Raw genomic sequence first — 12905 nt, forward strand, 5'->3', positions numbered from 1 at the left:
ACACGATCGAGTTAAGTTATAGATGCCAAGTAATGTGGTATTTTACAAATGTAAATGTATGTTTCTTTTATTTACATTTTTTGTCGTCTCTAGTTTAATTTAGAACGTTTTTGCTTCAGTACGTCTCATTGAGAGGCATATATCGATCAGATATCGGCGCCAACCGAAACATGTGAACTCGAGGGAAGCAGCCACCGCTTTTGTTTTTGATTTTGAGTTTGGTTGTTTGTATCCAAAAATGTACAAGCACCTTAATAGCACTTATAACGTGTATATATAACGAATGGACATGAATTCATTTATATGTACTATATAAATACCTTTTTTTTAGTCGACCATATATAAATTTAAATAATTAAATCAGAATAAATCTTGCAGATTGGTGACCCATGTATGATTTGAATAAGACGGACATGCATGCATGTATGTATGTATATTTTACTTAAATTATTATCATCAATCGATTTCAGAATGAAGATTTAAGATAGTATTTGACATCATTTATACGTAAATAGGATTTGACTAAGATGAATAGTTCAGAACAATGATATCAACTGCAATTACAACTAATTAGGTGTGTCAGTACAATTGGTAACCCTCTTTTAAAATATCTGTTTACAAAAGTGAAAGGCATATGAATTTTAAAGTGGATTGTTTTGGTACATTTGGAGTCCTTTTCTGCCTTATAAAAAATCAAGACTGTTAAAGTATTTTTTATTTTATGACAAAAAAAATATATATATATATATATATATATATATATATATATATTTTTTTTTTAATTAGATAAATAGATAGTTAGACATGTGTGTTTTGGTCAACATCTTATCATAGTATTGTGTCACGTTTCATGAAAGCTACACTTGTGAAGGAATTCGGATCCTTCCCTTCTTGTTCTTCCTCTTTTATTTATCTATTATGCTAACTAGCTTGGGTCCTTTTCACTTTACACACTAAATCAACATTACATTCTTAATCATCTATTATAATAATGTTAATTGCTTTTAACTAGGTTTGTGTTCAGCGGCTTTAACACAGATGTTGAATAGCGATTAAAGAATACATTTTATTACTGTTTTTGTTTCCTAGTTGTCGGTAACAAAACGACTACAGGAACAACGCTTGGATTTTATTAATTTTATAATTTTTGATTGAACAATTTTTAATATCAGTTACAGACTAGAGAAACTCGATTCAGGATTTATAATTATACTAAACTGTTGAAAACATCAACACTTAAGACTACATTGAAAATATGAAATGTATAGCGTTGTCATTAACAAACAACTACAAAACAAACGCAATCAACCGTTATATTGTTGACTATGTACAACGATGACAACATTGGGCTTTTAAGACTCAAATGGATAAAAGCCCATATAATAAATTAGTGGGCTTTTTTGGGCTCGGTTACAAGAAGAAGGAGACACATACACTGAGCATCTTTTGTTCTCGTCGCCGGCGGACCTCCGTCGCATGGCTTTTTTCCCACCATTTTTCACCTCGCCGCCTTACCTTCAAACTCTATTATCTTCTCCGCCATATAGTTTAAGGTACTCTATCTCTATTGATAAATTTGCAATTTTTTCGTGTCACACATGGCTTGTGAAACTTGTTCCACGGTTTGATGTGAACAATCTTAATCATTGATCCAATTTATCGTGTTTAAGCCGACCGAGAAATGGAAAAAAACTGAGGCTTTAATGGTTGTTGTTTAGGTGCTTAAAGGTGAGGTTTTGATGGAAGCTTTACGATGTAAGCTACGATTCTACGGGAATGTCCGTAACATGTTTGCGATAATGCCTGAAAGAAACGTTTTATCCGGAGAGTCCTCTTTCGGACGGGTATGGGTCAGGTTCATGACCAGCAGCAAGCGTGTTCAAGATAGAAGCAGGGAAAAGAGAGTCCAAGAGCTCGAGATAGCGACAGAGAAATGGAAAATTGCTTCCAAAGTGATTTTCTTGATGGAGGTGTTGAAGGCTGAACGAGATATGATAATCACCGTCAGGTCGTTGGAGCAGTACAGGAGGCAGATTAATTTGCCGAAACCGCATAAGATCAGCGATTTCATCAGAAAGTCTCCTAAGTTGTTTGAATTGTACAAAGATCAGAGGGGAGTCTTGTGGTGCGGATTGACAGACGAAGGGGAAGACTTGTTGGACGAGCATGACAGGTTACTTGAGGAGAATGGTGACAAGGCTGCAGAACATGTGACCAGGTGTTTGATGATGTCTGTTGATAAGAAGCTTCCATTGGATAAGATTGTTCATTTCCGGAGGGATTTTGGGTTGCCTCTTGATTTTAGGATAAACTGGGTCAACAAGTTTCCTCAGCATTTTAAAGTTGTGAAGCTTGGAGATGAGGAGTATCTTGAGCTTGTTTCATGGAACCCAGCTTGGGCTATCACAGAGTTGGAGAAAAAGACTCTAGGTTTAACAGAGGAAAACGATCATAAGCCAGGCATGCTTTCACTGGCTTTCCCCATGAAATTTCCTCCGTCGTACAAGAAAATGTATAGGTACAGAGGGAAGATCGAACATTTTCAGAAACGATCTTACCTGTCTCCTTATGCCGATGCACGTGGACTCGAAGCTGGTTCGAAGGAATTCGACAAACGGGCAATCGCGGTTATGCACGAACTGCTTAGCTTTACACTTGAGAAGAGACTGGTGACGGATCATCTGACCCATTTCAGGAGAGAGTTTGTGATGCCACAGAAGCTGATGAGGATTTTTTTGAAGCATTGTGGTATCTTCTATGTCTCCGAGAGAGGGAAGAGATTCAGTGTGTTCTTGACAGAAGGTTACGAAGGACCAGAGCTGATTGACAAGTGTCCTTTGATACTTTGGAAAGAGAAGTTGCTAAAGTTTACAGGTTACAGAGGAAGGAAGAGAGATATTCCAACTTATAGTGATACTTTCGACATGCAAGAAAGAGATTTGATGGAGATTGGTTCAGGAGATGAAAATTTGAGTGTCGAATTTGAGAAAGCTGATGATGATGATGATGATATGGGAACAGATGATGATGAAATGGACATTGATGAAGTGAATGATGCATATGAAGAGAATAGCAAAGTTTAGGGAAATGTCTTTACATCATTCGTTGGCCAAGAATCTGATGGAAACATTCCTCTGCTCTTATATATGTAAACCCTTGACATTACTTTGTGGAGTGAAACTGGTCTATTCACATTTGTATCATCAATTTTACAATAATATTGATATAGATAGACCCAAAGAAAGAAAAAAAGAAAAAAGATACCTAGCCAAGTTGTAATTTCAACTGTGTAACAGGCCTGTATAGATGGGGGAAGGCATGCAGAACCTATTAAAGCTGTAGCAAGATTGTAAAAACTCTTTTATGAGAACTGAAATACACTAAACTATAAAAAATTTAGTAATACAGTACGTTTTAAACAAAAAATTTCCTTAAAAAAAGTAATAATAATAGAATGGAAGAAAAAAAGGAAAAGTTTATTTCAATCATGTGACTTTGCCAAATCGAACATTTTCTCTCCGTAGGCTTCTTGTTATTTTAAAGATTAAAAAAAAGAAAGAAAAATTTGATAAGAAAACAAATAAAATAAGCTGATAAAAATAAGAAAAAGAACCAAAGAGTTGATTCATCATGTCTTAAGAAAAAAAGAAAAACAGAAATCAATCTTTGTGGTTCAAGCTAGCCAGTCTTCTCCATCCATCCCTTCAATCTCTCCAATCTCCATACTGTAAACAACAATGTCACACATAGAAAATATGTTATATTAGAAAACCAAACTTGTATAATAAAAGAAGAGTTACCAAAGCAACCAAACTTGAATAATACAAGCAATGATAACATATAGTAATTTATATATTTATAAATGGGATGACGTCAAGACGGTTTAGGGACAGTTCAGAAAAATGGGGTAAGGATAGTGTTTTATAGATGTCGGCGATATTATCATTGGACCATAACCAAAAGAAGAAAAAAAAAGAGAGAAAATGGACAGCTTCAGATCATGCAATAAACCGATGTGGATCCTTCTCATTCCACAAGTTTACCATATTTTATATCAACAAATTTCGATTTAATTATCAAAAACAAACAAAATTTGGATTCTGTCTTCTTTTTTTTTTCCTGTGTTTTTCTGCCTCAAAACTCAATCACTGAAGTTTATGCATTTATATGCAAAGAACCGCCGCAATTTTTCACCGCCGGTGATTCCGGAGGATGAACACCGATTCAATAATAATAATATTTTAGCATAAAGTAAAAAGATTTAGCATATAAAAGAATATATAGAAATTACCAGGATAATGGAGGATTATTGTGAGGGGCTGAGTAATGATCAGTGAGGTTGTAAGGATGAAACAATTCTTCTTCGGTTTGGTTTAACCACGAAGGGAATTCCATGACGTCACTTAGCTTCGGGAACACGTCATCTTCCACCGCTACGACTTCTTCCGTCTCCGGTTTTATCTCCGGCTCCACCGTCTTCATCATTAGCTCTGACCACCAAGCTGACGTCTCAACGTTGTTCTCTCCCGCGGAGGATGAGGGTGGTGGTGGTTGTTGAGGAGCTGGATCGGAGGTGGCGGTGGTGAAGGTTGGAGGAGGTGAAGGTGAAGAGTAGATGTGTGGATTAGTCGGAAAAAACGATGAAGATGAGGAAGATGAAGTTGAGGATGAAGATGATGAAGATGTCGTCGATGAGGTCTGGATGAAGTCGTTGAAATCTTGGAAGTTTAGGTTTAACCCTAAGGGTTGGTTAGGGAGGAGGAAGTTGAGATTGAGAGACGGGTTGGTCCAAGAGAACGGATCCGGAGGTGGAGGAGGAGGATGCGGCGGCGAAAAGAGATTTAGCGGCTGCGGTGGTGGAGGTGGTTGAGGCGGTGGGATCCTCGAGGCTTGTCTCATGGAAGCGCGGTGTTGTTTTAAAGCGGTGACGATCTCTCTACGAGCTTCGGCCATGTTGAGGAGACGTTCTTGGTAAGGACGGCTTGTGTGTAGTCGCCTCCTCACTTGTTTCTTGTGCGTTTGCGTTTGCGTTTGCGTCTGCGTTTTACCGCCGCCGCCGGCACCGCTTGCATCGGTTGTTGTGGTCATAGTAGTAGTGGTGGAAGAAGCAAGTAGTTGTTGCTTCACGAGAGATCGGATGTAAGAAGAAGAGACGCGTGGTGCTTCTTGCTTGTTTGATCTTACCATTAAAGAATGAAAACTACTATGATTTATAATAAAGTAATATGTGTTTCTCTTCTTGTATCATATTTTTTTTTCTTTCTATCTTTCTCTCAAGGCTTTTGTATGAGTAATTGTAAGAATGATGATGATGATGATGATGATGAGATTTAGACAAATGTCTCCGGAAAGAGAACAGAAAGAGAAAGAGAGGTGATGAAGGGAGGAAGAAGAAGCAAAGGCTCGTGGGTGATATAAATACTCTGCTCTTGCCCAATTTTACATCATTTTTATTTTTGGAAAAAAATTCGAAATAATAAAAACTATATAAGAAATGAGAAATTAGTTTCTACTCTCTTTTTTTTTTTTCTTTTTCTTTGGTTTCTTGATTATTATGAGAGACATATTTATGTACATATTTTTGATTTCTTTCATTAAACTTTGCCGTAAATGGGTCTGTTTGGATGGTTGGCACTTGGCAGTAATTGACCGATGTGTCCTCTAACTCAGCAAAAGAATTTGTTTTCTTTAAAAAAAAAATATTTACATTTTTCTTTCGTGTACGCAATATTTTTTTTAAGTGACTTTTCTCTTCCACTACGAAAACATGCTAAAATGATACTCTACTTTTTATATGTATTTATGGAGATAAACTGTGTGTGTTTTGATTGTGTTTTGATCATAAAATGGTCATCTAGCTAAAATGGTTCCTGATTTAAATCACTCTAAATTTCAAAGGGAAAAAAATACTTGTCTTTTATACTAGTAATCTTAACAACTTATGTATATGACTCCAATAAAACAAAAGGGGTTCTTATTGCAACAGAAGATTTTGTATTTGATTGATTCTTAAAAATGATACTTTGATATTAGGGAAAAAAAAAATTCTGGGAGTGGAGAGGGCATTTTGGGAAATTCATAAGAGAATCCATAAGACACTAGTCTTCTGTTAAAAAGCCTTTGTCTGCAAGTACAGTGGGACCCCACCTACATGAAAGATCAACAAATACTCTTTTTATATGTTTTTCCATTTTCTTTTTACCAATTTTTTTTTTTTTTTTGTCTTTTTAATATATATGATGCAAAATTATACTCTACCGCTCTTTAACTATTTATTAGATTCGAACTTTTGATTTGTATAGTTTTTACTTTTTACTATTTTGAAATTTAACTAGTGTAAAATTCATTGATATACACAAACGAATTTAGTAGAGAGTACGTATTATTATCATTTACGATTACCACCCCATTTTATCCGTTTATTCCAAAAACAAAACAATGGTCTACTACGCACATACGAGATTTGTTCAAACTAGTCAAACGTTTTACAAAGATGAAACTTTAGTTTGTCTTGATCCATTCCCAAGTTCAGGATCTCATAAGAATGATGTACTATATTTGTTACCTAATTCATTAATCTATTACGTTCATGTAGAGCGAGAGACTTACATGTACCCAAATTTTTAATTTTGAGCTTTATTTGACTCAAAGACAGCCAGTTATCTAAAGTTATATATATATTTTTTTCTATCAATGCATGCAGATAGAACTCTAGTATAGTATTAGTTTTATATGTATTATTTCACCAAAAAAGTTGTTGTTGTTGTACTAAAGACTAAAGAGATTGAGATTATGACAACACACTAGAGTCTGAGGGAGGGAGAGGTATGGTGAAATTGTGTCTGCAAGCAATTCTGTGGGGATATTAAAGCACAAATAGTCCAAATTCGAGGTTTCTTTCAATTTCAACTCTCTCTCCCTCCTTTTGTTGTCAATATATAATTCAAATACCGCCATTTTTTTGTTTCTAATTTTACTTTCACACATCATTGAAAATTTTCATTTCAGCTAGCTCAAAAGTAGAAGAGTAATTAAACTTTTACTCTGATTTTTTAGTTTTCATTTACTGTTTTACAGATATACAAGTAACTCTACTCTATTTCTAAGTTCTAAAGAAATATATTCGACTTCCGTTACTTATTACTAATGAAGAACCAAACCAAGCATTACACGAGCCATCCAGTACATTAACGTAAACCAAATTTTCTTAATTAAAAGAACTCTTTTCTAGTTAGTAATTTTGGTATTGGTTTCTGATAACGTACATATGGGCCACCAGTGAAGTCAAATTTAAAAGAATTGCGGCTTGTAAAAAATTTGCAAGTGTGGAATTACTAACATGTTTCTCTTACGATATTTCAATATATATATATATATATATACACATACATACGTGTGTAATGTATTACCCTGAAGAGGGAGTGAGTGACAGAGGTATGGCTACTGTTACCCAATTTGTTTCCTCCTTTATTTGGCAGAGTTTTTTTTTTTCTTTCAGACCAGCAGTGACAGTGAAAGTAATTTCTCTGTATCACAACAGATATTACTATTCATATATTTCCAATCATACTCCAATTTCCTTAGTAAATTTATTGCACATTTTTACTCCCTTGTACTACTCTTCCATCTTTTTAAACCATGCATGGTTTTTGATTACACCATCATTATTTTCAAACACTTACTATTTATATCATCCGAGATATGTGCCCCCATCTCTCCGACTGCGACCGACCGACGTTGGTTCTGCTACTGAGAGAGCCCACCAATCTGTGTAGCAACATTCATTAATCATGTCATTTTAATTACAACATTTTTAAAAGAGATTAATTACCAAGCATTTAATTGTGTCGCATGCAGTTGATGCCTCAACATGTCTCAAATTCACAACTTTTCTGAGTTAACAATGTTTCGATAAAAAATATACAGTTAATCTTTAAACGTTTTGATATACGATAAGGTATATACTATTATATGAAAAAGGTTGTTTCAAACTAATGAATATTAGCTAAATTATGAATGTAATTTTGAGAAATACATCGATATCTAGCTATTTATGTTGACAGGAAAAAATGAGAAAAAGACTACGCACTAATCAGCAACACAGATCAGGTATGTATGGGACAAAGAAAGAGTCAACGGTATACTAAAGAGGAAAAAAAAATGAAGAGTTTGGTCGTTGGTAAAACTTGTATAGGGCGAGTCAATAATTACTGCTTTAAGCAGGATATTATAAATTCCGATTAAAAACATTCTGTGTCTTGTATTATTAGATGATTTGATCTGGCTGTATAACTGTAGATCGTATATTATACAGTTATATGAATGTGTAAGTGGTGACTTGAAATTCGACGGAGGGTTTACAAAACATGTTTTGCTGCATCTGATGTATTTTGAGTTTCACGTTTGCATTGGACACAAAAATGAAGCTTATTGTCTATTTAGTTTTTTTTTTTCCTTAAATTGTATGATTTACATGGGCTTCTCTTTTCCATTTGGAAATCACTTGTGTAATTGCATGCATGCACGCACATGCGCTTCACTGTTTATCATATAGTTGTCAATTTTGGACCACCCGACTTAATTCCTCCGTATTTATTCACTTTTCATCAATACAACAAGTCGTCCTCTCGGTTGACAAAAAAAAAAAAAAACAAAAGTCCTCTCCTTGTAATAGATTGTATTTTGTTTTTTCTTCTTTTCACATTTATGCTTTCATAAATATACCAATAATGTCATGCATGTATGTGTAAAGACTGGTTTACTTTCGTTCGATTATTAGAGAGGCCGGTATACACACGTTAACGAAAAAAGAGAGGTAAAAGGCACTTAAATTTACAATACATGGCTGTTTAAATTTTATATATGTAAACCGTATATACATGCATGTATATGCAAAACTATATTTATCTATTGTGAACGTATATATATAGCTAGTAGTATACAAAAAAGTGTTATACGTTCACAAATTTGGGCGCAAATATAATTATGGTTAGTACTTCTCCAAGATGCCAATTTGCAAATTAAGTTTTTAAAAGTATTCAGTTTACATATAACAACAATCGCGCGATAGTATCGTGTTATACTGGCGAAGGAGTCAGAGTTTGAGGCTTTGAGCGAATATGAATAATTTTCTATTCATACTCTCTGCTAATCATGTTTCAAAGTCAAAGTCGATGCCTGTTTTTTTGGGTGTGATTGGCCTCCATTGTTGTTTTCTCAAGTTATGAACAATGTATACTTATATGGTATACTTTTTTATATATTTTGGATTACATCAATCATAAATATATATATATATATATATATATATATATATATATAGGGTTTAGGGTTTAGGGTTTAGGGTTTAGGGTTTAGGGTTTATATGGGTTTGAGGTCCAACACTTGCACAATAATCAAAATACAAAATCTAAAAAAGCATGGACCTGAGGTCCAACACATAACAATCAAACCGGTTAAAAAATCAGAAAACATGGGATACATGAGTTTGAAACTGGATGATTAAACGGAACGGGGAAAACATTTCTATAACCATCGTTTACAAGAGCGACACATCTGCAACAACGATATCGATTTCAAAATCATTGGCCGGAATACACGGGTTCAAATTTAGGAAAAAAACGGGAAACAAGTCAGATCTTAGAATATATCAAACCTAGACACCAGATACTTTATCTCTCTAATCACATACTTAGTAAAAAGAGAGAATACCGCATAAACTTTCCATCGACCTCTGACGAATATCAAATGATGATAAACATTTTAAATACTAAATTATTACAAAATTGAAAAAATAATCGATATGAAAAATAGAATAACAAAAAATAACAATAGTAAAAAGCCAACAAAACAAACAATACAAAACAAAAAAAAACAACGAAAAATTATAATATAATTAAAAATAAAATAAAATTTTTATAAATTTTCTGCGTGCAGCGCGGGGCAACAATTAGTATATATATATATATATGGGTTTTCAGTTTTTTTCTAAGTGTGGAGGACTAATAATTATATTTCAGAATGGGTTCCAGAAATAAAGTATACATATACATTATTTGACATATATGACACCATGAATGAGATACGATATCTGAAAAGTAAAGGATGATATTCTTTTGTTCAACACTCAAAAGAGTATTTTGTTCTAGAGTAGAAATATATAATAGAAAAGTACATGCACATCATAACATTAGCGAAATCATAATTAAATTTGAGAAAAGTAAAACTGAATCTGATCATAACATGCTAAACTTGTTTTTAAACGAGGAAAAAAGAAACAAGATAACTATATCCAGATAAAGACGAGAGAGAGATCAGAGAGATGTGAACCGTGAAGAAAGTGGATAAAGATGCAAATGCTTTTTTTTTTCTATATATATATTTTTTTTAAAGAAATACCACCAATTCCACCAATCAGAGTCTTTTCTGTTGGATTCCGTTCACACTGATGTCGAAGCTACCGAATATAATATTTTTGGTCGTCACAATACTGAATCTTAATCATTGTATATTTTGTATATTTCACTACCGGTAAAAATAAGTAAGAAAAATAATGCATTTTTAAATCTCTAACGTAACAACCCATGTAACCAAGTTTGCTAAACACATCAGCATGCATCAGCTTCAGCATTTGTAGTGGCTAGTAGTACTTTTGATATATATACCAAAAGCAAAAAAATCTTAGAAACTAAGAGCAGCCACAACAAGAGAACTCCATATATGGCTCTTTATAATATTTATAGTATTAATTTTGTTAAATTTGAAGTGAATAGATGAGATTGTGGATTTTAAATTTGTAGTTCTCCAATGGTAAGAGCCATGGGGTTCTTGAAAAAAGAAAATTTTGTTTTTTTTTACATAAATAATTTTAAAATTGTTGCATTTCATAAATTTTTAAATAGACATGAGTTTAAAACAAACATTACATAGAAGCAAATATAAATATGAAAATCATACAAGAAAATAAATACATACGAATGGCGGCTGTTGTCTTTTGTAGTGCAAAGAGACCGTCGGAAAATATTAGCTGGATACGTTGCATCTTCTTTGAAATAATCTTCCCATAATTGGATGCGTCTTTGTTCACGATCTCTTTCAATATACGCGCGTTTTTCTTGGTTTTGGTTGTTTTTTGATAATCACCTTAATTTTCGATATGTCGTTGAAAGCTTGATTAAAAGTTTAATTAAAAGGGTTGTTCATCATATTTTGGAGATTATTTTTTTGGGTTTTTTCCTTGTATGTTTAATCCATCACTGAATGAAAAAAAAAAAAAAAAAAAAAACTCACCCAGTCAGCTTTTGCCACGTCACCGTCTCTTGAGATGATAACCACCTCTTCAAAAAGAACCGGTTCTCTCTTATTTTTGTTAATAACCATTTATTTTTAATCTGTTTTTGGCTAAAGAGCCTCATTAAAACCTGCCGTTGAGGCTGGTCTAAGCTTTTACCTCTTCCGTGTAAAACGTCGAGAGTATGAGGTCATATTCGATCGCTTCCTTTTTCGTTAGTTAAAACTTATTTAAAATTCAATAATTCGAATATGACATTTGGATAAACGTCACTCAGTTTAGAAAACTTTAAAGTCTATTACAAAACGACATTTACAACTTGTTTCCAAGTAACTCGTTTCCGCCAAATCTATATAGACAGACATGTTCACAAATCTCGTTTACTATAATACTAAACCCTAAACTCAGTTTAATCTTATACAATGTACTTTTGTGTCTTGACGTTAACATATCGAACTTGCATATATAAGATTTTGTATTGGAAATGTTTAATGTTACTAATCAGAGTGTTCTATTAGAGTATATAAGAATTTGATTTCTTGTTAATGAATCTGGACACATTACATCTCACTTATATGTGTGAGTTGATCCGGTTTAACTGCGGTTTATGACCTGATTACAATCTAAGTTGGTTTAATGAAAACCAAACTCTTATATACTCTAATATGTTCCTTCTATATCAGTTACTAATCATTCGAGTAGTAAAATCTTAGCGGCCTATACATGGTGATATGTTATACCAATCAATTCCATCGATATATACACAAAAACTAGAGACCGGGTTTGATGGGTTAATGGAGGAAGGTGGGGGGCTGAGCAAATTGATGTGACGCATCCTAATAAGAACGGCAATCTTACAACTTGCGGCTGCAAGAGAGGAAGAGAGAGAGAGGTCTCAGTGACAAGTGTCATGCCACGTGGGCCGGCGGTTTAGGACCCAATCAGAGTGAAACTGCCACGTGAGATCTTTCCACGTACGTCCCGACAACGTACAATCTATAAGCTTTCTTCTTCTTCTTTCTGTTTCCTTCCACCATCCCATTCTTTTTAACTCTTTTGTTTTCCAACAACCTTTTTTTGTAAGCTAAAACTATATATCTAAAAAAAGGTGGACGTACAATGAAAAATATTATAGCTTGTTTTGTTTAGCCACTACGATTATTATAAGCTCTCGAGGATAAAGTAATTAACATCATTAGTGATCAATAGATAGTTCTTAAGGTTAAGGATGTCTAAGATGTATACTCAAAATTAGGGATGACAAAGGCAATGCGTATGAATGCTTTTGGTTTCTTATCAATATGTTGAAAAGTTTATTTGGATCCACATAGAAGCATATATACATGTTGTAACCTACTTCTAGATAGATCGATGTTGCATAAAATGAACATAGCCTGTGCGTTGTACATTATCTGTTATGTTCAATAAAAGTTAGGATAGGGAGAAAGATATACGAGAATTGTAGCTTTTTAAGTCAAAGTGGTCCATTAGCTTCTAATTTTATGTGATTTCCACCACCGCTTCCATTCTTTCAAACATTAATTCTGCGGTGGAGAAATTTAAAACTCTCGTCCAACAACAACCACTGATCGGAGAATGCTGTGGTGAGTTGTTG

General features: G+C 33.8%; 2 protein-coding genes across 2 annotated transcripts; one reads left to right on the forward strand and one right to left on the reverse strand.

Annotated features, from left to right (window-relative positions):
- Positions 1-1342: 1342 nt before the first annotated feature.
- Positions 1343-3234, forward strand: LOC17884593 (protein WHAT'S THIS FACTOR 1 homolog). Its single transcript, XM_006287679.2, has 2 exons — positions 1343-1553; positions 1719-3234. Exon 2 carries the CDS (start codon positions 1740-1742, stop codon positions 3081-3083), a length of 1344 nt encoding a protein of 447 aa, XP_006287741.1. The 5' UTR covers positions 1343-1553; positions 1719-1739; the 3' UTR covers positions 3084-3234.
- Positions 3235-3412: 178 nt separating this feature from the next.
- LOC17884378 (uncharacterized protein DDB_G0280205) lies at positions 3413-5515 on the reverse strand. The gene is made up of 2 exons (XM_006289619.2): positions 4292-5515; positions 3413-3725 (listed from the first exon to the last, which is right to left on the reverse strand). The coding sequence occupies exons 1-2, from the start codon at positions 5185-5187 to the stop codon at positions 3674-3676; spliced, it is 948 nt and encodes a 315-aa protein (XP_006289681.1). The 5' UTR covers positions 5188-5515; the 3' UTR covers positions 3413-3673.
- Positions 5516-12905: the final 7390 nt, after the last annotated feature.

Source organism: Capsella rubella, unplaced genomic scaffold (genome assembly GCF_000375325.1).
Source record: "Capsella rubella cultivar Monte Gargano unplaced genomic scaffold, Caprub1_0 scaffold_6, whole genome shotgun sequence".
NCBI lineage: Eukaryota > Viridiplantae > Streptophyta > Magnoliopsida > Brassicales > Brassicaceae > Capsella > Capsella rubella.

What these genes read in the sequence shown, in the direction of transcription:
- LOC17884593 (XM_006287679.2), top strand. Translation starts at nt 1,740, where the DNA reads ATGGAAGCTTTACGATGTAAGCTACGATTCTACGGGAATGTCCGTAAC.
- LOC17884378 (XM_006289619.2), bottom strand. Translation starts at nt 5,187, where the DNA reads ATGGTAAGATCAAACAAGCAAGAAGCACCACGCGTCTCTTCTTCTTAC. An exon ending in AATAATCCTCCATTATCCTG is followed by an intron (nt 3,726 to 4,291) that starts GTAATTTCTATA and finishes TGTTGTTTACAG; the next exon opens with TATGGAGATTGGAGAGATTG.